Source organism: Heloderma suspectum, chromosome 3, assembly GCF_057233095.1.
Source record: "Heloderma suspectum isolate Gila_16-S chromosome 3, 16-S_ref, whole genome shotgun sequence".
In the NCBI taxonomy this organism is placed as follows: Eukaryota; Metazoa; Chordata; class Lepidosauria; order Squamata; family Helodermatidae; genus Heloderma; species Heloderma suspectum.
Genome location: NC_139460.1, coordinates 282,489,592 through 282,515,541, shown reverse-complemented (window position 1 = coordinate 282,515,541; position 25,950 = coordinate 282,489,592). Strand labels below are relative to the sequence as shown.

Below are 25,950 nucleotides of genomic sequence, written 5' to 3'. Positions count from 1 at the left end.
AGTGCCTGGGCACGGTAATGGACTGGATGAGGGCCTATAAACTGAAACTCAATCCAGACAAGACGGAGGTACTGTTAGTGGGTGGTTCGTCTGCCCGGCTAGGTGATAATCAACCTGTTCTGGAGGGGGTTGCACTCCCCCTAAAGGATCAGGTTCGTAGTTTGGGGGTGCTCTTGGATCCAGAACTGTCACTTGAGGCACAGGTGAACTCAGTGGCACGGAGCACTTTTTATCAGCTTAGGCTGGTATACCAACTACGCCCTTATCTGGACAGAGATAGCCTAGCTACAGTGATCCATGCTCTGATAACTTCTCGTCTGGATTACTGCAATGCGTTATACGTGGGGCTGCCTTTGAAAACGGTCCGGAAACTTCAGCTGGTCCAAAATAGGGCAGCAAGATTGTTAACAGGGACTGGCCTGCGAGCTCATATTACGCCAGTACTTTTCCAGCTGCACTGGCTGCCGGTCCATTTCCGGGCCCGATTCAAAGTGCTGGTGTTAACATTCAAAGCCCTTAACGGCTTGGGGCCAGGTTACCTGAAGGATCGCCTCCTCCCATATGTGCCTGCCCGGACCTTAAGATCATCAGCAGCAGCCCTTCTCCGTGAGCCCCTGCCAAAGGAAGTGAGGCGGGTGGCTACTAGGAGGAGGGCTTTTTCTGTTGTGGCACCCCGGCTCTGGAATGAGCTCCCTAGTGAGGTTCGCCTGGCGCCTACATTGTACTCCTTTCGGCGCCAGGTGAAGACCTTTTTATTTTCCCAGGCATTTTAGCTTTCTAAATGTTTATCTTTGCTGTTTTAAATCTGTATTTTAAACTCCTGTACTGCTGCTAGGTTTTATTGTGGTTGTATTGTTATATTGTGGTTTTAATGTTCTATATATTTTAAATTGTTTTATTGTGTGTTGTTTGGTTTTAGTTTTTGTGAACCGCCCAGAGAGCTTCGGCTATTGGGCGGTATAGAAATAAATAAATAAAAAAAATAAATAAATAAAATTGTGAATTGAATCACATAGTTGGTGTTGTGTTTGTGCTAATGTGAATTTGCACAAATTTGGGAAATTGGAAAGAATCTGTTTCTGTCAATGAGCGGACGATGGAACAAAAGGCACCTGACAATCTCCAAAAGGCAGACGGAACGGATTTTACAAAATCTGTCTATCCCTAGCTATGGCCCCTACCTACAGAATTTGAAGAAGTGTTTTAGTTTAAAGGAACATCTCCTCCCATATGTACCTGCTTGAACCCTTAGGTCATCTTTGGAGAGCCTCTTCCAGGTGCCCCTGCCAAAGGACATTAGGCAGGTACCTATAAGAGGTGGGGACTTCTTGGTCGTGGCACCCTGTTTATGGAATGCCTCCCCAAGGAGGCTCACCTGGTGCCTAAAGGCAAAGACCTTTCTTTTCTCCCAGACATTTTAGTGTTTGGGGATGGTGTGTGTGTGTGTGTATTTATGGTTGTCTTTATATATTTTAAATTTAATCCTGTGCTGTTGTTTTATATTGTATTTTATTCTTTTAGCTTTTGTGGCTTTGTATTGTATTTTTTTTCTTTTAGCTTTTGTGGTGTTGTATTGTATTTTTTTCTTTTAGCTTTTGTGGTTTTGTATTGTATTTTATGCTTTTAGCTTTTGTAATCTGCCCAGAGAATGTCTGTTATTGGGAAGATTAAAACTAAAACAAACAAACAAACAAAATTTATGGACAGTTGTTTCAATCCAGCCACTCTTTGAAATAGTAGCTCACACATGGGACTCCAACTGAAGCAAGGGCTTCCTTCCCCACCTTCTGTGAGGGTGAGTTCCATGCACACTTCCAGATGGTGTATGTGTGTGATGTTTATCCAGTGCTGATGCGAATGGGGAAGCCCGCATGTACAGCAGGGGTGGGCAACTTCCGGGGATCAAGGGCCTGCATTCCGCCCCCCTCCCCATGGATCCCACTGAGGGCCACTCCTGCTGCTGCCCCCCTGCCCAATTTTCTGTTGAAAGTTGCAAGTGTGGTGGCAAAAGAAGGAATTTTGCTTTCAAGCAAGATGCGCAGGGAGTACATGCCTTGTTTGTAAGCAAAATCATGCTCCCAGGAGGCTTCCAGAAGTATGATTTTGCTTACAAAGAAGGTGTGCTTGAAGCAAAATCACTATTTTGCTGCCCCCGCTGCCATGTCGCCAAATGTCTGCACTACAGTTTTTTCACTCCAAGTGGGGAGAACTCCAGGGATGCAAGCATTACCTAGAGTTTTGTTGGCTTGGAATGAGGTCACTGGAGGCTTATGGCTTTTTTATGATACATGCTTTATGTACAGGCGGAGGACAAGTGGAGACTCACTGCCTTAACCCTCCAACAGATACTGCTCCCCCATTAGGTCTCTGTGTGGTCCTGGCACCCTAAAGATGGTTCCAAAACCCCAAACCAGCTCTTTCTCTTCAGCCCAATCTTGTTTCAGTCTGACCCTAGCTGCAGCAACTAAGCCAAGCTGCTTTTGCACAAAATCATAGCCAGCAAAGGGGAAGGAAAGATACATACTTAGAAGGGAACTTGTTAGGAGCAGATCTGCTCCTAGCAAGTTCCCACTCAGGTTTTCCCCTACTGCCTAGCCCTATAACACAGTGTCACAGCATGATGTTGCGCCCCAGAGAATAGGACAGCCCATAAAGCACATGGACAACACAGAAGGCTCAACACACTGGGACATCTATTTATCAGCTGACCAGCCCTCTCCCCTTCTATGTCTCTCTTGTCCATTCCATCCCAGGCACAACTGGAAGGTGGGAGTGGCCCTTCTACTCACTGGCCATTCAGTGTGTCATCTAGTGTAGCCTTGTATGTTATGATGGTTCCTCTACACAACATAACTTCTAGTTAAATTGCAATAGCCTACATGTTTGCTGGAAAGATATATATTAAATAGGCTTTCTTGTTAAAAAAAGAAATACATAAATAAATGTTTGACCCAGGAGGAGAGTGCCATCCTCTCAGCAAGGTATTTTTCACCATGTGCAAACGTAATGGGCTATATCCAACTCAACCCAGAAGGAATGCTTTCATTTTTCAATACTAACCAGAACCTTGCCTTTGAATTGTGTACTAAGAACCACGATTGAGAATTGGGCAGTGGCATTACGCTACCGGCATGATTGAAACCTTGAAGCACTGCACTGGGAAGATGCAATTGTTTCCTTACCTCAAGGCGTGTTGTGTTAGCCAGTTGCTTCACATACGCACAGAGCCTATAGATCAGTGGAGTGGTCAGCTGCACTCAGAAGCATTTTTCAATAGGCAGGGAACTTCTCCTTTTCTGAAAACATTTCTATGAGGAAGAGGGCAAATGATTCAGTTCACTGAGAGACAAAAAGCCTGACTTAGACTTAAGGGGTGCAATACGCCCTTGTTGTTTAATCCTGTAAACTGAGAAGTAATATGTCAGGGAAGTATTTAGTTCATGTGTACTATGACTCATCCTGTGAATTTAGCAAATATTACAGATCTTCCATGAACAGCTGACTGCTGACTTCTTTAAGAAGTTGGATTTTAAAAACTACAACAACTTTTCACACTTTTTAGCTTTAAGAGTGTTATGAGTTAATCCTGGACAAGTTTCAATGTTTCTTCAACAATTTTGGAATACACATTGAATAGTTTATTCAGTATGAGGAATTAGCATTGCAATGTGAAAAATATCTGGCATGATCCATAGCTTGGGGCATTTTAATATCAAAGTGGAGAAAAAGAAAGCATATGCCCATTTTCCACCTTAAAAGCAATATTTTAAAATTACACATTTATTTGCAATTACCAAGACAGAACTATATGGCTGAGATCCCCAAATGTGTTAAGATGGCATATTATGATTAAAGTTATGTTTACAATACTTAGCAGAATCAAGGGATATTTTCTCAGATGTACATCATGCAGAGTTCAATGGGATTTACTTTCTCATTTACTTTTGTTTCCCATTCCAATATATATTGAAAAAGCCTAGAAATGAATCTAGTGCAACAGTTGATTGACATTGAAATAGTGTCAAATCTAGATCAAAATGTTGTGGATGAACCCCAGTTCATTAAAATCAATATGTTTAGTAGGCATTGGGAATATAAGACCCAATAAGGATTTCTAGTGGTTTTTCAACAATTCTTCAGACCTTAAACAAGAATGAGTGGACATGTGCTATTCGTTTATAGCATGCTATGAAAGTTCTAAAACTAAATGTGATATGCGAATTCTTATGCAAACTTTTACAGTATTGGGTGACCAACATGTTCAAATACTACTTTTGAAGGGAAGATCTGCATTTATTTACTGTTCATGCAAGCAAACCATAAGAATCTAATAAAGAGATGTCAGATATGACCAAAAAATCTTCAATACATTAAGATTATGGGTGGAATCCAGATGGTGGCTCTCCATCAAGGCTTCCATAATTGGAACAAGGAGGGGGCAATTCCTGCCCCCCTTTGCCCCCCCCCCCCAATCTGCTCTGGAGGATTGGCAGTCCCTCTGGAGAAGATTTTGGGGAAATGTGGGGGGCTGCAGAGAAGAGGAAAGGATGGAAATTTCACTCTAGATTTTTAACAGTTATAAACAAGCAGTGACATCCTCTATATTTAAGTGTTAGAAAAGAAAGCATTCTGATTGCCTTGAGTAGCAGCCCCATTAAAAAGAACAGACTGTTATAAATTCTGGAGATAAAAATTAATCTGTTTGTTCTCCTTAGGCATGAATACAGACCAGAGAAACTCCCTTCACATTCCTTTGAAATCGACTATGAAGATGTTGACAAGGATGAAGTAAGATTATTATTATTATTATTATTATTATTATTATTATTATTATTATTATTATTTCTATACCACCCCACAGCCAAAGCTCTCTGGGCAGTTAACAAAAGTTAAACATGAAAATATAATACACAAAATTTAAAAACCATTTACATAAAACATATGGACAAACGACATATAACTAAAAACAACTTTGAACTAAAACCAATTTTTTTAAAAATCCAACAGTAAAACACAGCTTAAAACAACACAAAAAACAGTATACAAAAGTCAGCAGAACGAACAAGAGTTCTAAAAAGGGAAGGCCTGCCGGAATAATAGTGTCTTTAATGCCTGCTTAAAAACCTTAAATGAGGTCAGCAGGCGCATTTCAACCTGTACATCTTCCACAACTGAGGGGTGGCAAAGGAGAAGGTCCTCTTGCGTGTGGCTGCCAGTCTCACGTTAGGCAGCCACAGCAGATAGCCCTCAGAGGACCTTAGTTGGCGGACTGGGACGTAGAGGAAAAGGCACTCCCTAAGCTTTATTATATTATATTAACCCTATACACAGTTTCTTTCCCTTTCAGTGCTGAGTTAGCACTACCTTTCATGGTGAACTTCCTGTTTCAATAGGAACTTTATGGAAACAAGCTTCTTTTGTCATTCTGTGCTCAACAAAGAAAGTTCTGTACTTAAAAGGCACTGGGTGGTTATTTTAATTAACAGAAAGCAGGTATTCAATCATACAGCGTGCTTTGTGCTTTGACATTCTCAACTCACATAGAAATCAAGTCAATGGAATATTAACGATGTATTTAACACAGGATACAACATCCCATTCATCTTCAAAAGGAGGTGGAGGCGGAGGAGGGACAGTCGTTTTTAAATCTGGCTGGCTTTATAAAGGGAATTTTAACAGCACAGTAAACAATAGCATTACAGTTCGGGTAAGGAAATTACTTTTCTTATATAACCATCCCTTCGTTTCTCTGCCAAATGATGACTTTTCTGCTTTCCATTTTCATTTAATTGTCTATGTCTTAACATACAATCAATGGAAGTACATTTAGGCTGTAATCCTGTACTCACTTATTGGGGAGTAGGCCCCATAGAACTCAAAGGGGGTTACTTCTGAGTAGACATTGCAGTGTAAGTGGCACTAAAGGGGATGGTGCCACAGTCTACAGAAAATTTATACCTGACAATGGGTATTGGTGATGTTTCATTTAAAATTATTTATTTGAATAAAACATCTATCAGAAATAATTTGCAGTAAAGCCAATCATGTTTTTTGTTTTCACATAGTCATTCAAGAAGCGCTACTTCCAGCTGACACAGTTGTCAGACAACTCATACATAATGAACTTTTACAAAGATGAAAAGATCTCAAAGGAACCCAAAGGCTGTATCTTTTTGGACTCCTGTACAGGGGTTGTCCAGGTAAGCCAGCATGTTGTTTTGTTTTACATTCTGCTGGTTTTTCCAAGGATGGTATGATTATGTATTTATTTAACTTAAAAATGTATAACCCATCCAGATAAATATATTTTTTCCATTATGTGCATCTCCCTTAACTGGCCCTATCAGGTTTTTCAAGTGGCTTGAAACAGTTGCCCATCAGTACAAGAAAACCAACATTAAAGCAACACAGAAGCAACACATCAGAGTGAGCATGCAATGCAATAAAAGCCATCTCTGTGATCTCTCCAGAGATCCAAAGGCCCTCCTAAACAGGAACGTCTTGTTTTTGTAAAAACTGGGAGACAGCCAGCTAGGTGGGCCTCCCTAGAGAAGAAATCTCAAAGGCAGCAAGCCATGTTAGAAAAGTCTGCTTGCTGCTACTGTCCATTGCTACCTGTTGTCAGCCTGCCTGCAAAGTTTGATCAAGTTTGGGGCATTCATATGATGGGAATTCCATTCTGGTTCCTCAGAAAGATGGAACAGCAGAACAGAAGCTATGCTGTCTCATCTGAGACCAGTGAGATAATAGACAAGCTCTCCATGCCATGAGTAAATGTATCCTTGTAGTCTTAGGAGAAGCAAACCTCATAATTTGCCTGCCATGTTCTCATAACTTCCTAACCATAACCTACTCAAATCAGAAACCTCCCTTCCAGCTATGATTAGTTAACTGCTATTGCTGGAGGAGGACAAGTGGTTCAAAGTGTAATGTCTGCTCCTCTCCAGTGAAAGGTATTACAATGTAGATATTAGTTTAACAGAACTGTTCATCCCATTTTTTGAAGACACTCTAAGTGAATGAATATTTCCACATAGTCCCTATGCCAAGCCCACCAACAGCTGTTCTGACTTGAATCTTTGTAAACTATCTTACTAAATTAGTAATCAATTAGTTTTGTTGATCTAGCAGTATATGTGTTTTTGTGGATTAATTATCACTCTCCTTTAATACCACTGTTCACTCCGCCAGTAAATACAATACAGAGCATAGTGTTATCTTGTGTCACAGGGAACCTAAAACAATGTGCACGGTTTTATAAAAGATGTAAATTAGCATTGCTCCATTTACTTCAGTGTAGTAATGCTTAATTATATCTGCTGAATATCTGGCCCAATACAGATAGTGAAAACGTACAAAAGGAAGAAACCAAAAAGTGCAGGAAATATGTAGTTTATTACAAAACTGATTCTCAGTACATTTTAAACATAACAGTGGTGAGCTACAAATTTGGTTTGCTTGTGATGGTATCAGTATTTTTTCTAAACATAGAATATTTTAGTATTGGAACCTTTTCCTCCTGCCATGGAGAACTTATCCAGTACCACAGTAAACTACAAGTTTGCAGATATATGAAAGAAAAATCTATATTTCTGGGTTGTTATTGTTCAGTCATTCAGTTGTGTCTGACTCTTCATGACCCCATGGATCATAACACGCCAGGCCTTCCTGTCCTGCGCTCTCTCCCGGAGTGTGCTCAAGTCCATATTCATTGCATCAGTGATGCTATCTAGCCATCTCATCCTCTGCTGTCCCCTTCTCCTTTTGCCTTCAATCTTTCCCAGCATCAGGATCTTTTCCAGTGCCTTTTGTCTTCGCATTAGGTGGCCAAAATATTTGAGCTTCAGGTTCAGTATCTGTCCTTCCAATGAGCAGTCAGGGTTGGTTTCCTTTAGGATTGACTGATTTGACCTCCTTTCAGTCCAGGGGACTCGTAAGAGTCTTCTCCAGCACCACAGTTCGAAAGCATCGATTCTTCGGCGCTCAGCATTCCTTATGGTCCAGCTCTCACAGCCATACGTTGCTACTGGAAAAACCATAGCTTTGATTATACGAACCTTTGTCGGCAAGGTGATGTCTCTGCTTCTTACTATGCTGTCTAGGTGTGCCATAGCTTTCCTCCCAAGGAGCAAGCGTCTTTTAATTTCATGGCTACAGTCACCGTCTGCCGTGATCTTGGAGCCCAAGAAAATAAAATCTGACGCTGCTTCCATTTCTTCCCCTTCTATATGCCAGGAAGTGATGGGGCCAGATGCCATGATCTTCGTTTTTTTAATGTTGAGTTTCAAACCAGCTTTTACACTCTCCACTTTCACCCTCAACAAGAGGCTCTTTAGATCCTCTTCGCTTTCTGCCATTAGGGTGGTATTGTCTGCGTATCTGAGGTTGTTGATAATTCTCCCGGAAATCTTAATTCCGACCTGTGATTCATCCAACCCGGTGTTTCTCATGATGTACTCTGCATATAAATTAAATAAGCAGGATGACAATATGCAGCCTTGTCATACTCCTTTCCCAATTTTGAACCAATCGGTTGTTCCATGTCCGGTTCTTACTGTTGCTTCTTGACCCTCGTACAGGTTTCTCAGGAGTCAGGTAAGGTGGTCTGGTACTCCCATCTCTTTAAGAATTTGCCACAGTTTGTTGTGATCCACACAATCAAAGGCTTTAGTGTAGTCAATGAAGCAGAAATAGACATTTTTCTGGAATTCTCTTGCTTTCTCCATGATCCAGTGAATGTTGGCGATTTCATCTCTAGTTCCTCTGCCTCTTCGAAACCCAGCTAGTACTTCTGGTAGTTCTCGGTTCACATACTGCTGAAGCCTAGCTTGTAGGATTTTGAGCATAACCTTGCTGGCATGTGAAATGAGCGCAATTGTGCGGTAGTTTGAACATGCTTTGGCATTGCCCTTCTTTGGAATTGGAATGTAAACTGACCTTTTCCAGTCTTGTGGCCATTGTTGAGTGTTCCAAATTTGTTGGCATATTGAGTGCAGCACTTTCACAGCATCATCTTTTAGGATCTTAAATAGCTCAGCTGGAACACTGTCATCTCTGCTAGCTTTGTTGTTACTAATGCTTCCTAAGGCCCACTTGACTTCACTCTCTAGGATGTCCGGCTCCAGTTCAGTGACCGCACTATCATGGCTATCATGGACATTCAGATCTTTCCTGTATAGTTCTTCTGTGTATTCTTTCCACCTCTTCTTAATCTCAACTGCTTCTGTTAGGTCCCTGCCTTCTTTGTCCTTTATCATGCCCATCTTTGCACAAAACGTTCCCTTGAGATCTCCAATTTTCTTGAAGAGAACTCTAGTCTTTCCCATTCTATTGTTTTCCTCGATTTCTTTGCATTGTTCATTTAAGAAGGCCTTCTTGTCTCTCCTTGCTATTCTCTGGAACTCTGCATTCAGTTGGATATATCTTCCCCTTTCTCCCTTGCTTTTCGCTTCCCTTCTTTCCTCAGCTACTTTTAAAGCCTCTTCAGACAGCCACTTGGCTTTCTTGCATTTCTTTTTCTTTGGGATGGATTGAGTTGCTGCCTCCTGAACAATGTTATGGACCTCTGTCCATAGTTCCTCAGGCACTCTGTCTATCAGGTCTAATCCCTGAAATCTATTCCTCACCTCCACTGTATATTCATAAGGGATATGATTTAGGTCATACCTGAATGGTTTAGTGGTTTTCTCTACGTTCTTCAATTTAAGCCAAAATTTTGCAATAGGAAGCTCATTATCTGAGCCACAGTCAGCTCCAGGTCTTGTTTTTACTGACTGTATAGAGCTTCTCCATCTTTGGCTGCAAAGGACATCATCAATCTGATTTCGATATTGACCATCTGGTGATGTCCATGTGTAGAGTTGCCTCTTGTGCTGTTGGAAAAGAGTGTTTGCTATGATCAGCGTGTTCTCTTGGCAAAACTCTATTAGCCTTTGTCCTGCTTTGTTTTGTACACCAAGGCCATGCTTGCCTGTTATCCCAGCTATTTCTTGACTTCCTACTTTAGCATTCCAATCCCCTATGATGAAGAGGACATCTTTTTTTGGTGTTAGTTCTAGAAGGTGTTGTAGGTCTTCATAGAACCAATCAACCTCAGCTTCTTCGGCCTCAGTGGTTGGGGCATAGACTTGAATTACTGTGATGTTGAATAGTTTGCCTCGGATTCGTACTGAGATCATTCTATCATTTTTGAGATTGTACCCCAGTACTGCTTTTCCCACCCTTTTGTTGACTATGAGTGCTACTCCATTTCTTCTAAGGGATTCTTGCCCACAGTAGTAGATATAATGGTCACCTGAATTAAATTCGCCCATGCTTGTGCATTTTAGTTTGCTGATTCCCAAGATGTCAATGTTCAATCTTGCCATCTCATGTTTGACCACCTCCAGCTTACCTTGATTCATTGATCTTACATTCCAGGTTCCTAAACAATGGTGTTCTTTACAGCATCGGACTTTCTTTTCACCACCAGACACATCCACAGCTGAGTGTCCTTTCGGCTTTGGCCCAGCCGCTTCACTCTTTCTGACGCTACTTGGAAATTCCCTCTGCTCTTCCCCAGTAGTATATTGGACACCTTCCGACCTGAGGGGCTCATCTTCCGGTGTCATTTCTTTTAGCCTTGTGATACATTCCATGGGGTTTTCTTGGCAGGAATACTGGAGTGGGTTGCCATTTCCTTCTCCAGTGGACCACATTTTGTCAGAACTCTCCACCATGACCTGTCCGTCTTGGGTGGCCCTGCACGGCATAGCTTATGGCTTCACTGAGTTACACAAGCCCCTTCGCCACAACAAGGCAGTGATCCATGAAGGGGATATTTGTGGGACCTGCCCCCAAATGTTGCAGTATAGAAGGCTCTGAAGTTCAGGGTTCTAGCAGCTTACGATGCCCATTTCCAGGATATTCCATTCCAATCCTACTCTGCTGCCCCTCCCCATTATCCATCTCCCCCAGGAGACACTTGGCCTTATATGGCCACTGAATTTGCTCGGTCTTCATTACACTGGGGGTTTGTGTGTGTGGGGGGGGCTCCATTACTATTTCTTTTAGGGGGGTTGTATTTCTGCAACCTCACTGCCTCTAAACATGATAGGAAGTGGGAGACCAGCCCTCCTGGGCACCTCCATCGGTTAGAGAAGGAACCACTGCAGCAAGCCTGGTTCCCGTTCATTGCCTGAAAGAACAGTCAGCTGCAACTGCCAGTTGCCCTGAGGTTGCAGAGCTTAAGGAAAGTACATGGGGCCCATCCAACAACCAGGGGACTAAGGACTGCTGGGCTGTGTGGGTTATGTATGTATGTGTATGTGCTCTTACAATCTTTTGTAAACTGGCTCGAGGATCATTCGAACAAAAGGCAGGATTTATTTTCCATATAATGTGTTTTTATACATTTAAAAACTCTCTCTCTCTCTCTCTATATATATATATATATATACACACACACACACACACACACACATATATATAATTTTGAAATTGGAGCGCTGGGCTGAAAACAACAGAATGAAATTTAATAGGGATAAATGCCAAGTTCTGCACCTAAGAAAAAGAAACCAAATGCACAGTTACAAGATGGAGGATACGTGGCTCAACAACACTACAAGCGAGAAGGCTTGGAATTATTGTAGATCACAAGCTGAATATGAGCCAACAATGTGATGTGGCTGCAAAAAAGGCAAATGCTCTTTTGGACTGCATTAATAGAAGCATAGCTTCCAAATCCTGGGAAGTACTAGTTCCCCTCTACTCAGCACTGGTTAGGCCTCATCTGGAGTACTGTGTCCAGTTCTGGGCACTGCAGTTTAAGGAGGATTCAGACAGGCTGGAGAGGGTTCAAAGGAGGGCACCAAAGATGATCAGAGGACTGGAAACAAAGCTGTATGAGGAGAGACTGAAAGAACTGGACAAGTTAAGCCTTGAGAAGACTGAGGGGAGATATGATAGTGCTCTTCAAGTACTTGGAAGGTTGTCACAGAGAGGAAGCCCAGGATCTCTTCTCAATCATCTCAGAATGCAGGACACGGAATAATGGGCTCAAGTTAGAGGAAGTCAGATTCTGGCTGAGCATCAGGAAAAACATGCTGACTGTTAGAGCAGTACGACAATGGAACCAATTACCTAGGGAGGTGGTGGGCTCTCCCACACTGAAGGCATTCAAGATAAAGCTGGAGAGCCATCTGTCAGGGATGCTCTGACTTGGATTCCTGCATTGACCAGGGGGTTGGACTTCACGGTCTTATAGGCCCCTTCCAACCCTACTATTCCAGGATTCTATGATCCAGACTATTTGTTGCTTAAAAAAAAAAAAGCCAATACATTTAGTGACAACTTTTTCTCAACTTCTTGTTGAATGGGCAAAGGAATAGCTAACTTGGATTGCTCCAGAAGTTTCCTTGGGAGTATGGGGTTGTTGCACTTGCCAGATTGGAAGCAGCTCAAGACTGAGTGAATCATCCTGATCCGTGGTTCAGATATACACATAGAAATCCATGTGAGCAGTGACTGCTCCTATTCAAGTGATAGAATAGCCTGAACTTGTGGAGCTTGGTTCAAAATATTGATCCTTATGAATGCATTGGGTGAGATAGACAGACAGATAGACAGATAATTTAAAGTTGCCCCACTGTATAAATGCGGTTGCCCAACCAGACCTCTTAGCTAATGTTTGAGTTTTAAAGCTGTCCTATATTTATCTTTGCTGAACAGAGGAAGTACGCCTGAAAAACTATGTGTAAAAACTTCCTGCTCCACCACAGTGCCTCTGACTCACTGCAACATCAAACTTAGTTGTAGCGTTCATTCATATTTTTCAGCCAGTAGTGTAGTGGCTAATTCAGAAGTGCAGGATCCCTTTGTGACAGTCACAGCCACGCCCCCTCACAGCCACGCCCCCTTCTAAGATGGTACAACCTTGTAAGATATACAGCCTTCAACTGGGATCCAAAAACGTCGCAGCTGAGAGTAAGGCAGGGGTATTTCAATTGGATGTCTGAGAAAAAATGCAGGGGTGTTAAAATCTTTTTCACTCACTCACTCAAACGCAAACTTTTTAGGTTTTCAAAATACTCTATGGAAGCTTCACCCTCTCAACTCAGCCCTCCTAGACAGATCCCTTCTCATTTAAACACCCCCCTTGCACACTCCCTTAGCACCCCAACATTACCCATTAGCCTTCCCTCAGCTCCTTCATTGTATTACCCCCCTCCCCCTCCAACAGAAACGTCCACACACCCAGCTAGATGGAACCACACACACACACACACACACACACACACACAGAGTGGTGTAGTGGTAAATTTGGAAATGCAGGAGCTCATTGTGACAGTCCGTCGATCCATATCAACAAACTAGTTCTAGGAGTTTTCATCTCCACGAGAAACATGTCTTTGGTAAAGCAAATAGGTCTTAATTGCCCATTCCAGGCCCAGTCCTCCCAAATACTTTGCATTCCAACATGGAACAATATATTGTTGCTTGGAAAATTCATTCCCTGCACAGCTACAGTGAGGATCGCAGCTAAGCTCAGAGGGAACAGGGAATTCTGAGGGGGATGACATCAGAGTCCCTGCTAATGAAAAAGTGCCGGGCTGCATCCCTGCGAGCCCTGCGTCCACTACACCACTGTTTTCAACCCTGCAAGATATGGTGAGGGTTTCATCTAGTGCATAGTACAAATGCTTTACCCCACCTGGTTTTAATAGTATCATTCATTCATGGTAAGGAGCAACTAATTATTTTTGTCACAAGTCTAATTCCTGAAAAGATGGAGCTACTTACAGTTGATAGGCCAGCATATTGAATCTTAGCAGCAGTTGTTTTCTTACAGCTTCTTTAAACAACACACAGTATTACCTATCCTCTTTATGCAGAAGGGCCTAATTCTTTTAAGTAACTGGGAATAGAATCCCATTTTTACAGCATGAAAAAAATTCTCAGAAAGTAGTTTTATATTTCACTTAATATTGTAACCCCACCCCCACCCTAGAATGCAATTATGGAAACATAGGTACTTTGTCTTTGGACTGGCTAGCTTTCCTTAGGGAAGCATCTAGAGACATTATCTTCACACCGTGTTGCTGTCACATATAAGGAGTATTCAGAAATATTGTTCACAAGCCTTGGTCAAGAGTATTTCTTCCAGCGATCTCGTAGCAAGTGATATTTTCAGTGGTAGAAGTATATTGATCCAGGAAACAAAGTTCTGCAAATGAATAGAGGTCCTTTGGATGTATGCATTCACAGGTACAACTGTTGTGTGAATTAACAGCTCCCTAATTTAGAACCCCATTTTGGAGTTTTAGATGCCACATGTCAATCAGAACTTTTTCTTTAGTTAAAAATGTGATGTCTATTGAGCTGTGTTATATATTGTCTGTTAAGGCATGGGACAGTACATTTATTGTGCCTAAATGTAATAAATAAAACAGCCACAGCTATTTTTCCCCCATACAATTTTCCCAATCTAAATTGCCCTCCCATAGCAATTTGCCCCATGAGGGAAAACATACAGGCACCATATGAGGCACATTACAGGATGCTGTTGGGTATATGCAACTGCTTGGCTTCCTATCCCTCCAAATTGCTATTTGATTTAGAGTAAAATCTGTCACACCGTGGAAACACCATCTATTCGAGCCATGTATTCATAGCTGTTTTGATCTATGTGCTCTGGTGTATGTGAAACAAGAGATAGGGCCTAGGTTAGGGGTAGGCAACCTGGTGCCTTCTAGAAATTTGGACTACAACCTACATAAACCCGGCTAGCATGGACAATGGTCAGGCATTCTGGGAGTTATATCCCAAAACACCTGGAAGAAACCAGGTTGCTTATCCCTGCCCTAGGTTCATGTAACACAGAAGAGGTGGAATAATGTAAAAACTTATATAAACTCACAACGTGAGCCATCTCTCAAATCACTGTTTGGTTTTAAGAGATAGGATAGTTCCAGAAGACATTAGACATAATCTGGGCCAAGGTTGGACTCAAGATTATATGATGTCCCAACCTATATGATGTGGCACTTCTGACATTCTTTCTGTATGTTATAATGTTGAAGTTTAAATTAAATGTGGGAGATCAGTCAAAACCCCAATTCACTTGTGGTAGCAGCAGTAAAGAAGCAAATGGAGAGAGAAAAGTATTAAATTATTAACTTAGCCACAGAAGGAAACATTTGGCTATAGATTTGAAAGCAAGAAGCCATTGCATTAAATCTTGTATGCTTGCCAAAACTTTGAAGTACATCTTGTAAGTAGATGTTGAATTCTTGTTGTTTTTGTATGTTTAAGACTCAGCATGTGAAAATTCTTTTTGTGGAAAGAAGCTTGACAGCACTCTGTCATCTAATTTGAATGACTTTGCAAAAATGAGGTGTGCAGGAGAAGAGCACAGTACAGAAAACATCCAAATTCATGACATGTTTTCCTTGTTTTCATAAAGGTTATTAGTGTGTGTGTGTGTGCACGCGTGCGTGCGTGCGAGAGAGAGAGAGAGAGAGTTATTAGACAGTGACTGAGCATTACAGCCATGGCCAAAAAATTTCCACAGTTTTGGCTCAGCCAGCCATATATGGACTGAAGAAGGTATTCAGCAACCCTGAGCTTCATGTGAAGAGAACTGTGCAATCCCAGAGCTAACCCCACAGAGAGAAGCTCAGAGTGGCTCTAGGGCCAATGTACACGTATTTGGCCAATCTCCCTTTATGCCATGGCTACTGTCCGTCCCCCATCCCCCTGCTCCAGCCCATGTTTGGTAACAGGGAAAGGGCTGCTAACAGTCACATGGGCTGGAGAGTGGGGCTTAATCTACAAAAAGAGATTAGTCTTCATCTGCATAAAAAGAGACTGGTTGACCACTTGTATCATCTGTCAGAGGTTGGGAACTTCCCCAAGCTCAATCCTTTTGAACCCATTTAGGGGCTAGGTAGCACCTTCTTCAGTTTTCTTTTTTAAGAATGTGTACAAGATTTTCTTTCTTTTTTTTTTTTTAAGATTGTGGAACTTCCCTGAGTGCCCTATTAGGGCTTAGGTGGAGACTGTATGGCTTTTTGCAGCCGAGGCCACAAAGGCTTCCTGAGCTTTTGAGCCCCCTTCATATTTTTGACATGTGTAGGTGTGTGCATGTGCTGAAAATTTAAGTGTATGTGTATCTTATGAAATATAAATATTAAACAATAAGAGATGTTCCAATTCACTGTACAGAAAGAATATACTAAATATTCTGAGACGTTGTGCCATTTTCTAAGGTATTTGTGAAACTATACAAGTGATGGCTTAGTTTTCCTTTCTGAGACAGTATTGCTGAATCATTTCAAGGGAAGAAATAAATAGGACACAACTGTTACCATCCATTTACACCAGCTGAAAATGTGACCCACATGGCTAAGCAGCTGTCTTACTTAGAGCAGTGGTATGTGGGGCTTTCCAACATAGCTAGTCTGAAAGCAACTCCTAGAAAATAATTGACCAAGTACAGTGTAACAAGAAGCAGATATGGACCATGATCCAGTAGATCCATTGCATGTCCACATAAAGCTCCATGTACATGGGGTCTTCCACATTATCTTCTATAATCAGGGGCTTCTCACTATAAGCAATAGGAAATCCTGACACATATACTGAGTGAACTTGTGTTGGCAATCCACCAGCAATAATGACATAACATCATGTTCTTGGTTAGTTTCTTTTTATTATTTATTTATATTTTAAAATTTCTGACTGCCTGATCCCATTCGTGTTTATTCAGAAGTCAGCCCCACCAAGTTCCCAAGTAAGTGTGTGGACTGAGACACTGTTCTTCCATACACTCAATTTGACATGCAATTAAGGGTGCAATCCTATATGTGTTTGGACATGGCTGGGGAATGCTGGGAGTTGTAAGACTTTTTTTCTGTCTAAACATGTATAGGATCGTGCCCTTAACTACAAATAATAATATAAATAATTAATAAATAAGCAGTGCAACAGTTAAAAGATGCAGAAACAAAGCATCCATTGCACCAAACGTTTATTTCCTGGCACTAAAATCTGTACTTATTTAAAACGTTTATATGCTGTTTTTCCAAAGCTCAAAGAAGGGCCAAATGGAAACAGCCACCCTAATTGGTTGGGATGATCCCTGAAACATATGAGGAGAAAGGGAAAGGATGTTTACCTTCCTGGCTTCCCTCCCTTTAAGCCACAGGTTTTGCCAGCAGCAGCAGGAGCAGAAATAAAGCTGTGACCACTGCCATGCTTTGCCCCAGATAGTCTCAGAAATGACAGAACTCTCTCCATTGCCATGCACCTGACTAAGCATTGAGATTCTAGCATTGTTCCCAAGGTATTCTGGGAAGGAAGCATGATGGCAGTCAGAATTCTGTTCCTGCTGCTGCTGAAGCCACCAGTGGCTTTTAAACTGGTTCCTAAAAGGAAAAAAAGGAAAGCAGCACTAGCACACTCAACCTCCCCGCAACTATGCCCTCAAAACCACACACACACACACACACCATTTTCGAGGGGGTCAAAATCTCCCCTCCAGTTCAGGAAAGGTGGTGATTGGGTGGGTGGGGGGATTCAGTTCAGCCTTCACTCAAAGTAGCTTACAAAATAAATAACGTATCAAAAAAACCCACAGGTATATAATAAAATACACATGAAAAATGCAGATGAAAATAGCATCCACTAATTGCCTGCCAAAATAGTTGGTACCCTTGTCTGCAGAACAAAAAAGCAAGTGGAAAAGGCACACTTTACAGCCCTTTATACAAGGAAGCAAAGAGTTGGAACTTCACACTTCAGGGGAAAGATTGTTCCACAGCAATCTCTCAGTTACAGCTCCCACATCCCCTAGTGATGGAATATAAAGCAGGACCTGATTAGAAGAGTAAAACTGAAGAGGCAGATCTAAGAGATGTGAGGCCTTGAAGCACTTTAAAGATTAAAAACAGCACTTTCAATTGGGCCCAGAAGTGTATGGTTAGCTACTGCAGCTGATATAATACAGGATGAATATGTTCACATCTCTCAAAGTCCATAAGAACTGAAGATGAGCATCCTGCCCTAGAAGAATGTGGCCCCTGGCCTCCTTAGGAATCTTGGGACACTGGGTATTGTTTCTGCTACAGCCTTAGCCTAATTTCACAGCATCCCTGCCAAATGCTGTTACATAATAATGTTTTAAAAGACAATGCCTCTGAATGCCACTTACACTAGGCAAAGTGAGGTACCCTAGATACCACTGAAGGACATCAGAACCTTAGGTATCATCTTATTGTGTGTATACCACTTCCAGGATAGGAGCATCAGATAGATCTTCTGCCTCAGGCACCACTGTTTCTTGGGCTGTCTCTGGCCACATACCTCCCAGTACTAGTGAAGATGAGGGATACAAGCTGCACCCTATGTTTGTAAATGTGTACGAGCTCATGGTGCCTAAAGCAGAGGTTTGCAACTTCTTAATACACAGAGGCCCTCAGCTTGTAGTTGAAGTCTTTACTTCTTTTTTTAAAAAAAATCTTCCAAGATGTTTTCTTCTTCTTTACGAATGGAACGAGATGAAGGGAAAGAATATTCTGAGTCCAGATTAAAAGAGAGGACTCCCCCTTTGACTGTTTTTCTTGGAAGGGGAAGTATTTTTATGTTTAAGGGGTACCACAGAGAAATCAGTCATAAGGAATTCAATGAAGTCAGCGGGCAGAGATCAAAGGCCTTGCAATACCAGTAGCCATCTAAAACTCTAGCTGGCTTATATTTCAGTGGATTTCAACCCAGTTATTTCACTTGGATTCCATTTGGATACATTTTCTTAATTGTATTAAGTTTATTTTCTGTTCTGAAAATGACTTTGCACGTAGTCAAAATCCAGGGTTTTCTTTTCAGTGCATCTCTGAATACAGCTTAGCATGTCTGCAAGTATTCCACAACTATCCGTTAGTCTCTTGAAAAGTGTTTTTTTTTTAAAAAAAACAAAACAAAACACCAGCCAGTTCAAGCCAGTTGTGAATAATTTGGCAGATATTGCAATATTACTTTTTATTCGGGAACTTATATTGAACTGTGCCATGCTATCCAAGCAAACAATCTTTTATAAGCCCACTGTTGTGATGGCCCAAAAAAGCATAGATGCCATGCAAGGGGAGCAAAAGAGAGCAACAGAACACAATGCAAAAGGATTGCTACCCTATCCCTTTATGCACACTTTCTGACCATTAGCTCAAAACAACTTTCAACCTTATGGTATAAGCCAATAAGGTTGCAGTCCTGTGCACACTTACTTGGGAATAAACCCAAGAATAAAAATAAATACACTTATGACTGGGCTGCACACTTGCAATCCATGTGTTCTTGTCAGTAAGCCCCAGTGAACTCAGTGGAACGTAGTAGACAGGTATAAAATCAGGCTGTAAAGCTTCTATTCAGAAGCAGCCAAGAGACTCAGGGCTTCTTCACATGGAGATTTTATCCTGCTATTGAGACTGGTTACTCATGGAAGTTTGTGAGTCCTTTAGATGACATCATCAGTCTCCAGGACATAGCCCGCACTGAATGACATTTATTATATTTTTTTAAAGATCAGAGATAATGAGCTATCAAATTACAGCACTTGATTTCCGCTTGAGTTCCCTCTGTGAAAAGTGGAAAACCTGCAATAAGAGGAGCTAGACCACAGCGCCATCTAGCGGCTGTATAATGGAATATATAGAAGATTCAGATAAGGGGGCAAAGGAGGGGGAAAGCAGGGGAAGGAAGTGCATGTAAAGGGAGTCCGTCATGATCCTGCATTTAAAACAAGCAAAAAGCCCCGTTTTAAATGCAAGATTTTAGGCTGGTGTAGAGTTTCTCTTAGAAAAACTGAGCAGAGTGTGTGTGTTTTTCTCTTTAGAAGACTCGCTGTTTCCAACAAGTATAGGACGTATAGAAAACTTCCATTGCCTTTACCGGGATTGATTCCCAATTGCCACCTTAAGTAGCCCCTTTGTATGTGCAGCCTATCAAGGCTACTTGTTATTTATTTGGATTACTGCAATGCACTCTATGTGGGGCTGCCCTTAAGGCTGCTCTGGAAGCTGGAGGTACTGCAGAACGCAGCAGCTTGGCTGTTGTCAGGGGCTGCCCCTTTCCAACATGTAACTCCTTTGCTGAGGGGACTGTACTGGCTGCCTATTCGCTACTGGGCCAGGTTGAAGGTTTTAGGACTAGTGTACAAAGCCGTAAACAACTTGGGAGCAGGAGAGCCAGGGCCTGCAGGAGAGGCCACCACCACCACCGGGGAAGAGACGGGCCTGTTGCTGCCGGGCCTGCTGCTGCCGCCGCCGCCACTACCACCACCACCACCAGGCCTTCCCTGTAGACTTCTGCCTGGCAGACCGCCAGTCCCTGCAGGACCAGGCCCCCAGGTACCTAGCCAGCTGTGCTGCTCCACCTGCCCCTCCCTAGAGGGGCTACATAAGCTGGCTGGCTGAAGTGGCCTGGGAGAGCCAGGGCCTGCAGGAGAGGCCACCACCACCACCGGGGAAGAGGCGTGCCTGCTGCTGCCGGGCCTGCTGCTGCTGCTGCTGCAACCGCCACCACCACCAGGCCTTCCCTGTGGACTCCGGCCTGGCATTATTTTTAAGGGGATTTTTAATAGTTGTTTGTTTGTTTTTCTGGGGGATTTTGTTGCATTTTTAGGGGTGGGTAGCCTGCCTGATAGGCGGGAGCGAGGGGGCATGTGTCCACCTGATGGAGGCCGTGGGGGGAGTGTTGGGGGCCAGAACATACCGAGGCTGGGCGGCAGGCGCTGGCGGAGCGCTAGGGGCAGGCCATGCCAGGTAAGGGGAACAAGGGAGAGATGTGTAGTATCTGTCCCCTGCTCCGGGCCTGTCCAGAGCCAAAGGATGATGGCTGGGGGAGGCGTGACCCCATCTTCTGGCCTTCGTTTGCTGCTCTGCAATGCCAGGTCTGTTACCCAGAAAACCTCCCTCATCCATGACATGATTCTGGATGAGGGTGCAGACCTGGCATGTATTACGGAGACCTGGCTGGCCGAGGCTGCTGCTCCAACCCTTGCAGCCATGTGTCCAGCTGGATTTTCTTATGCACAGCAGCTGAGGGCTGGGGATCGGGGAGGGGGAGTGGCTGTTATCTACTGAAAGTCCTTGGTCTTCACCAGGCCCCCTCTCCGGGAGACCAAGGTTGCTGAGTGCATGTACTGGAGGTTGGGCCCGAAGGGCAGTCTGGGGATTCTGCTCGTGTACCGTCCACCCCGCTGCACGACTGACTCCCTGGCCAAGGTGCTGGAGGTGGTCTCTGACGTGCATGTACAGTCCCCTAACTTATTGGTGTTGGGGGACTTCAACATACATTCGGAGGCCATCCTCACAGGACCACCTCGGGACTTCATGGAGACCATGGCCTCCTGGGAGCTGCACCATATTCTAACTGGGCCCACCCATGTAGCCGGTCATGCACTAGACCTTGTGTTTGTTTCTGGAGAAGCGGGGAGTGATCTGGAAGTCGGGGGTATATCCACCACCCCCTTGTCATGGTCAGATCACTATCTGGTGACGTTGGACTTCTCGGTTCCACAACCCCTCCGCAGGGGTGGAGGACCCATTAAAATGGTCCGCCCCAGGCGTCTTATGGATCCAAATGGATTCCTGAACGCGCTTGGGGATTCTCTGGGGCATGCCAACGGCCACTCGGTCGAGACCCTGGTGGGTGGCTGGAATGCCGCAATCACTGGGGCATTAGATCAGGTGGCTCCGAAACGCCCTCTCCCCCTGAACAGGGCTCGGACTGCACCATGGTTCAATACACGGTTACGAGCTCTGAAACAGGAGGTGAGACGGCTAGAGCGCCGGTGGCGGAAGTCTCGCTCCAAAGACGATCAGACACGGGCTAGAGCTGTATCTTCAGCCTATCACGTGGCGGTGAAGGCAGCAAAAAAGGAATATTATGCTGCCTCCATCGCGTCTGCAGAGTGCTGTCCCAGGAGGCTGTTCCAAGTGGTCCGGAGCCTGGTCGGTCCTGTGGCTCCAGAACCACTGGAGAATTCTAAGGCCTCCTGTGAGGCCTTGGCAAGGCACTTTGCAGATAAAATTGATCAGATTAGGTGTGTTACTCTGCACGCTGTGGATACAGTTAGTGAGCAAGAGGCGGCCTGTGGCAAACCGGTTTTGTGGGATCGGTTCCGGCTTCTTCCTCCTGATGAAGTGGACAAGGTGCTTTCATCTGTACGGCCGACCACCTGCTTACTTGATCCTTGCCCATCGTGGCTCATTATGGGCTGCAGAGAGAGACTGGGTGAGGGGATCAGGGCGGTGGTGAACGCCTCCCTTGAGGAGGGACTGATGCCATCAGCCCTCAAGGAGGCAGTGATAAGACCGCTCTTAAAGAAGCCCTCCTTGGATCCTCAAGTTCTGAACAACTTTCGCCCAGTCTCAAATCTGCCATTTTGGGGCAAGGTGATTGAGCGGGTGGTGGCGGTGCAGTTGAAGGCACACTTGGAAGAAACTGATTATCTAGACCCATTTCAGTCGGGTTTCAGGCTTGGGCATGGGGCAGAAACGGCCTTGGTCGCCTTGGTAGATGATATGAGGAGGGCTCTGGATAGGGGTGAATGCTCCTTCCTTGTTCTCCTCTACCTCTCAGTGGCTTTTGATACCGTTGACCACGGTATCCTCCTGGACCGCCTGGAGGGGTTGGGCATTGGAGACACCGTATTGCGGTGGTTCCAGTCCTTCCTCTCCGGCAGGTACCAGAGGGTAGCACTGGGAGAGGAGGTTTCGGACCCGTGGCCACTTACTTGTGGGGTGCCACAGGGTTCCATCCTCTCCCCAATGCTATTTAACATCTATGTGAAGCCGCTGGGGGCTATCATCAGGAGGTTTGGGGTGCAGTGTCATCAATATGCGGATGACACGCAGCTCTACCTCTCATTCAAATCTTCACCAAGGTTGGCCGTAGAATCCCTGTCCAAATGTCTGGAGACGGTGAGTGGCTGGATGGGGAGGAATAGGCTGAAGCTGAACCCTGACAAGACCAAGGTACTTTTGGTGGGAGACAAGAGGAGGCTGGGGGATGTTGACCTGGTGTTGAATGGGGTACGGCTACCCTTGAAAGACCAGGTCCGCAGCCTGGGGGTCATTTTGGACTCCCAGCTGTCCATGGAGGCTCAGGTGTCAGCTGTGAGCCGGATAGCGCTGTATCAACTCCATCTGATACGGCGGCTGCGCCCCTACCTTCCCGACCATCTGCTCCCATCGGTAGTACATGCCCTGGTCTCCTCTCGTTTAGACTACTGTAATGCGCTCTACGTGGGGTTACCCTTGAAGACGGTTTGGAAGCTGCAGCTGGTACAGAACGCAGCGGCTTGCCTGATTAAAGGCAGCTGCCGGCGAGATCACATCACTCCAGTGCTGAAGGAGTTGCACTGGTTACCAGTTGTTTTCCGGGCCAAATTCAAGGTGTTGGTTTTGACCTTTAAAACCCTATATGGTTCCGGCCCAGCCTATCTTAAGGAGCGCCTCCAGCAGCACCAGACAGGCTGCTTAACAAGATCAGCCTCGGATGGCCTTCTTTCTGCCCCATCAGCCAGGATAGCTAGACTGGTGGGGACTAGGGAGAGGGCCTTTTCTGTAGTGGCCCCCACTCTGTGGAACTCCCTCCCTAGGGAACTCCGTCATGCCCCCTCTTTAATGAGCTTCCATCGTGCATTAAAAACGTTGTTGTTCAGGCAGGCGTTTGGGGTGGGTTAGGGTATTTTAGAAAATGTTTTTATTGTAGAATTTTATTGTTTTATTGTATGTTGTACATCGCCCAGAGTGGCTGGGTGACCAGCCAGATGGGCGATTAATAAATATAATAAATAAATAAAACCCAAGAGAGCGCCTTCTCCCTTATCATCCTGCCCAGTCACTGAGGTCATTGGAGGGCTCACTCCTGATGGTTCCACATGGACTTATGGCCCAACTGGAGTCCACCAGGAGAAGAGCCTTCAGCATAGTGGCCCCCTTTCTTTAGAATTCCCTATGCCTGGAGGTCAGGCAGACATCAACACTACATTGTTTCTGGTGCCTCCTGAAAACAGCACTGTTCCAGGAGACATTCCTTAATTGACGAGTTAGAGTTTTTATTGGTATGGTGTTCTTAAACAAGTATAATTTTAATATGGTGTTTTAATCTTTTTATTCTTTTCCTGTTTTATTTCTTGCATTCACCGCTCTGAAATCTGTTCTAGAAATGGAGTATATAAATAGTGTAAATTAATTAAATAAATAATATTTGTTTAGTATAGGATTTGTCATATTTATTTATTATAACAATTGCTTTTCTTCCCTTTTTTAAAAATTGATCCAATAGAATAACAGGCTTCGGAAACATGCCTTTGAGCTGAAAATGAATGACTTGACGTACTTCGTACTGGCAGCTGAAAATGAGCAAGATATGGATGAATGGATTTTTACTCTCAACAAGATCTTGCAGATAAATCCAGAAGGATCCGTTCAAGAGAGGAAGAGTGCAGACATCACAGATCTGAAACTTGGTAACAGGGAATGTTTTAATAATTTTGGGTGTAGAAGAAAGCATTGCATATTTTTAGCTCTTGAATAGATGTGTCCTGAAGCATTAATTGCTTTGAATCCATTTCCTGGAAGAGCTTGTGTGTTAATTGCATAGTATTAAATGTTTTTAAAGCTATGTAGACTTCACTGCACAGCTTCCTGTAGAATCCATCAGAACAACGTGGGATAAACCAGCATGTGCAGGGTGTTAGCAAATGCATTTCTATCACTTAGTTTCCATTTCTGTTAAAGGTTTAGGAGGGTTTATGTAGTGAGACCTGTACTATGAATCAAAACACGTTTGCATGAAAAGAGACACAGTGGAAGAGTCCATGCTGTCATTAAGCAGTCCTTTAACTACAGGAGATATCCTGTGATGAGTTTACACATGAGTCATAATTCCATAAGAGGGTAGCAGGTTTTGTTTGATATGCCTTGGCAGCCAGAGAGATATGGCCAAAACAAAAATTACTTGAAAAGTCCAGACCGGGGGGCAGGGGGTGCCTGCAATTTTTATTTTGTATTACAAATGGCAGATGCAGGGAACCCAATCTGGATCAGGCCCATAGTGGGGGGAGGATAATTAAAGCCCCTCTACCCCCCACTCTATGGTCCCAATCTGGTTAGGGGGCCCCTGTGCCTACTGTAGAGTAAAGATAAAAGAAAGTAATGTCTGTTTTGTCCCATAATCTATCACTGAAGAGGTTTTGTGAGAGTCACACACCTGAGCTAATTGATTTTGATGAAAAGATTATTAAAAACGCTTCTATTATATGGATGTGTGTGTATATATATACATAGAGAGGGAGAGCACGTGCTGTGTGCTTGTAGAGCTGTGTGAGAGAGTTGCCCTGTTGTTTTCTCTGTTCAACCATGCTCCACCTGCACGCTATGTGAAATTAGTATTAGGCATGCAGAGTACAGCTTTTAAAAGCAAGCAGTGAAGCCCCTGCATATGCAGAGCTCCAGTATCAGATCACAGTGCTCTCCACTAAAGTAGTTGGACGAAATTAATCTTAGGCATGCAGAGTACAGCTTTTAAAAGCTTTTAAATTACTATTAGGCATGCAGAGTACAGCTTTTAAAAGCAAGCAGTGAAGCCCCTGCATATGCAGAGCTCCAGTATCAGATCACAGTGCTCTCCACTAAAGTAGTTGGACGAAATTAATCTTTAATAATGCTTTTTAATGTATTTAAGATTCTGAAGACATGTCGGTGAATTATGATTGCCCACAAGAGGAAACGGATTGTTCAGAGAATAGCTTGCATCCAGATTTTTCTAAAGTAAGAGATGGTTGTTGTTAAAAATATGTGCATATACCAATACAGCAAAACTAAACATTTGCATCTGTGGTCCATACTACCAGCAGACAAAGGCTTATACTGGCACAAAATGGCTATATCGTGACTGTAGGTCTATGAT

General features: G+C 43.6%; 1 protein-coding gene across 5 annotated transcripts in view; it reads left to right on the top strand.

The window, feature by feature from the left end:
• The window catches only part of DOCK10 (dedicator of cytokinesis 10), a 293,838-nt gene that overhangs the window by 162,402 nt on the left and 105,486 nt on the right, over positions 1-25,950 (top strand). For all 5 annotated transcript variants that reach the window (XM_084847134.1, XM_084847133.1, XM_084847130.1 and 2 more), the window contains exons 5-9: positions 4,716-4,788; positions 5,585-5,707; positions 6,066-6,200; positions 24,325-24,508; positions 25,726-25,811. In XM_084847134.1, the coding sequence (XP_084703260.1) occupies positions 4,716-4,788; positions 5,585-5,707; positions 6,066-6,200; positions 24,325-24,508; positions 25,726-25,811 (601 nt within the window). The remainder of the gene's footprint in view (positions 1-4,715; positions 4,789-5,584; positions 5,708-6,065; positions 6,201-24,324; positions 24,509-25,725; positions 25,812-25,950) is intronic.